This window comes from Oreochromis niloticus, linkage group LG18, assembly GCF_001858045.2.
Source record: "Oreochromis niloticus isolate F11D_XX linkage group LG18, O_niloticus_UMD_NMBU, whole genome shotgun sequence".
Classification (NCBI taxonomy): Eukaryota; Metazoa; Chordata; class Actinopteri; order Cichliformes; family Cichlidae; genus Oreochromis; species Oreochromis niloticus.
In genome coordinates, this window is record NC_031982.2 from 32,201,833 (window position 1) to 32,204,997 (window position 3,165).

Sequence of the window (3,165 nt, forward strand, 5' to 3'; positions counted from 1 at the left end):
CATTAACAACTGGTATGTATGCAGTACCTCTAACCACTCGAACCAATGCAGGGGACGCTAAAAGTCCAGCAGGCAAGTTAACATCATTAGGTTCAAATAACACGGTGGCACCTGAATATTGCTCAGAACAGGTGGCGGCCACTATTTTCATTACACCACCCGGAATGCAACATGCTCGCTTACCTCTCACTCTCACATGGCCAGACAAATCCAATGGGGCTCTTATACTAACATCATGGCACTTTTGCAGCGCATGCACAAGGGGTTTAGGGGCCTCTGTGACAGAGCCCAAACTAAACAATGCTTCACCATGTTGCCCAAAAAGCTCGTGGTAACACTTCCGAATGACATTCATCCCCAATACACCCGGAACCGTGGAAGGTCCTGCACCTGGAGGATCTTTAACGATCAACACGCCACACTGTGGAAGAAACTTATCACAGAGCTCTACACTTAGCTCGATATAGCCAAGGTAGGGAATGGACAAACCATTAGCCGCTTTAAGCTGCAACCAATGACAAGCTTGGAGACGCTCTTGACCCCAGGACTCAAAATGCTGGCGGAAAAAGCTTTCAGTAATGGTAGAGACCATGGACCCCGTATCAACCAAACAAGGTACCTTTATACCGCCCATGTCCACATCTATATGCGGACAGGATGAAATTAATTTGGAGACTGCCTCTGGACCATTAGAAACAACCCTTGAGCCAATAGACACCCCACCCGAACTGTGGCTCGGCAATACGGAGGGTGCTAGTTTTCCGAAGCCGTATTTAAAGGAGAGTGCCTGCGATTATGCAGAGGAGCCTGCGAAGGAGGCCGGGAACGAGGAACACGTTCCCCATCACACTCCCGAGCAAAATGTCCAGGTTGCTGACAACGTCGGCATATAATGGAATCGCTCCGTCCTGAGCGAGACATTCGATGGGGGCCCTGCAATTGAGCAATGCTCTGAGTGAGCTGATTAAGTTGCTCCTGCTGGCGCTTTAACAATTCCTTCATCTCACTCATCTCAGACAAATGGGTGGGCTGGGCTATTCCTGAAGGACCGCTATGGACCCCATACTGAATCCCATAGACAGAAGGAACAGAACTGCTTCTATGTCTAACGCCACTAGGCAACCCTTCACGTTCCCACCTAATAGCTTCCCCTCTAATCTCTAGCAATGTTAGTGTTGGCTGCCTCCTTACTAGCTGCTTTAACTCCCGCCGCAAGGTACTGTCTAAGACCTGTTCAACAAATTGATCTCTTAATAAAACATCAGCATTGGGCATGCCATTGGGGGCACTCAATTTAACTTTCTCCATAAGACCCAGGAGAGCGAGGGAAAACTCTTGCAGTGTCTCACTTTCCTGCTGTTTTCTAGAGAAGAAAGCTTCCTGCAATGCTACATAGGAGTCTGAACAGCCATAAAGTTCTTGCAATATAGTGATTATCTTAGCGGGATCCGACCTCTCTGCACTAGAGCGATATTTGATCTCCTCACGTGCTTCCCCTTCCAGGTGGTCAAACAGGAAAAATGCTTTATCAGCCAAAGACAAATGACGTGCTCTAGCACAACCTTCTATTTCCTCCAACCATTCATTCAACCCTATACCTGATTTTCCTCTAAACATAGGGCATTTTCTGTCACGGGGCACAAAAACTAGTCTCTCTGCTACAGAGACACTAGCAGTTGGGGGGTTAACAGATGATGCGGTTGAAGTAGAAGGTGTAGCACCAGTACCTGACTCAACAGCCCTCTCCTGACGCAGCCTCTCATTGTCTGCTTTCAGCTGCGCGATCAAGTCCCTGAGTTCCTGTAACTCTTCCTCCATCTCTGTAACACAGCTGTGGAATCCCACACCAAAGTAGCTGCTGCTTTGCTTTTATCCTGTACAAAATAAATTTAAACAGTTTACGTTACACCAGAAAATAAAAAAAAAATAAAAAGGAACACACGTCTCTGTTTTTAAAAGAGTATATCCTGTCGACAAACGCCAAGTTTGTGGCAGCACGAGGTGGAAATAAAGTAAATACTCTTCACAGTTTTAAAAAGACAACGCCACCCTGGGAATTTCACCCAGAGAATACTGGAAGTAACACTAAATCACCAAAAAGGCACTTAGGTTCGCTATACTCAGTACAGAGACGAGGTTCAATGATAAACAAATTGACAATTTATTAATAATTATTTAAAACACCATATAAAAGCACAATCATAAATATTCATGTACAAATATGCTTAAAAAGGTATTCAGAGCTGAGGCTTACCAGTGGAGGGGAGGGATGCCACACACACAAACTCAAAAAACGAAGAAAATACACCAAGACACAAGTGCAGCACACTATCACACACTCACACTAATAAACTAAACAAGGCAGGAGTGTACACTCAGAGGATCCCACCACCAAGGCACCCTGGTCTCCTCCACGTCGGCACTCCGCATCTGAATAAAAGAAACAAAGAAAATTTAATATATTACAACAAACTAATGTGTAGCGCTGGGGGATAACCCAACTGCAGGACCACACTGGTGATCTACAGCTAGAAAAAGGGCCTCCCACCAGTGGCGTAACAAAAATCCAAACTACAAATCAAACAATAAAACAACATACAATCTGGGTAAAACTCTAAAATATGGAGCAAACGGAATCGCCGTAGTGCTCCGACTTGCCGTCTGCACGGCTATAAGTTAATTATCCAGTCAGTTAATCAATATGCGCGCCGGCCGACCCGCGTGGCATGCATATGGCCGTTGTCCACGCCGACGTCCACTTTAAAGGCTGGCAGCAGCAAAGAAACTTCGCAGCCGGAACAGACAGTAAAAGTAAAGTAAAACAAAGCAAAGGATCACAGCAAAGCAAAGCAGCAGCACAGCAAAGCAGCAGCCCTTCAGTTTGCGTAGCTTGGTGCAACACTAAGGCCCACACTTCCAAGTAAGCCGTGTCATAAAACGTAAGCAGAATGGCTCAGAGGAGGCTTCTACAGCTACGACCAGCTGCGATGGAGGCTTCAGAAAAGTAACCCGCAACTAAGCTCAGCAACACCAACAGGAAGTCAGGTGACCAAAAAGGAGGTCACAGGTAAGCGATCCAGGGACACTCAAATGGCCACTATTTATACTAGCGCCCCCTAATGCGCCAGGCTGAAAGTGGGTTGGACCGAGGGATAACATTCATCC

General features: G+C 46.3%; 1 protein-coding gene across 2 annotated transcripts; it reads right to left on the reverse strand.

The window, feature by feature from the left end:
* Positions 1 to 222: 222 nt before the first annotated feature.
* LOC109195585 (uncharacterized) lies at positions 223 to 3,165 on the reverse strand. Of its 2 annotated transcripts, XM_019347834.2 has the most exons (3): positions 2,980 to 3,165; positions 2,344 to 2,430; positions 223 to 1,874 (listed from the first exon to the last, which is right to left on the reverse strand). In XM_019347834.2, exon 3 carries the CDS (start codon positions 1,816 to 1,818, stop codon positions 754 to 756), a length of 1,065 nt encoding a protein of 354 aa, XP_019203379.1. In that variant the 5' UTR covers positions 1,819 to 1,874; positions 2,344 to 2,430; positions 2,980 to 3,165; the 3' UTR covers positions 223 to 753. The 2 variants fall into 2 exon arrangements, with proteins under 2 accessions (XP_019203379.1, XP_019203380.1); XM_019347835.2 differs by lacking the exon at positions 2,344 to 2,430.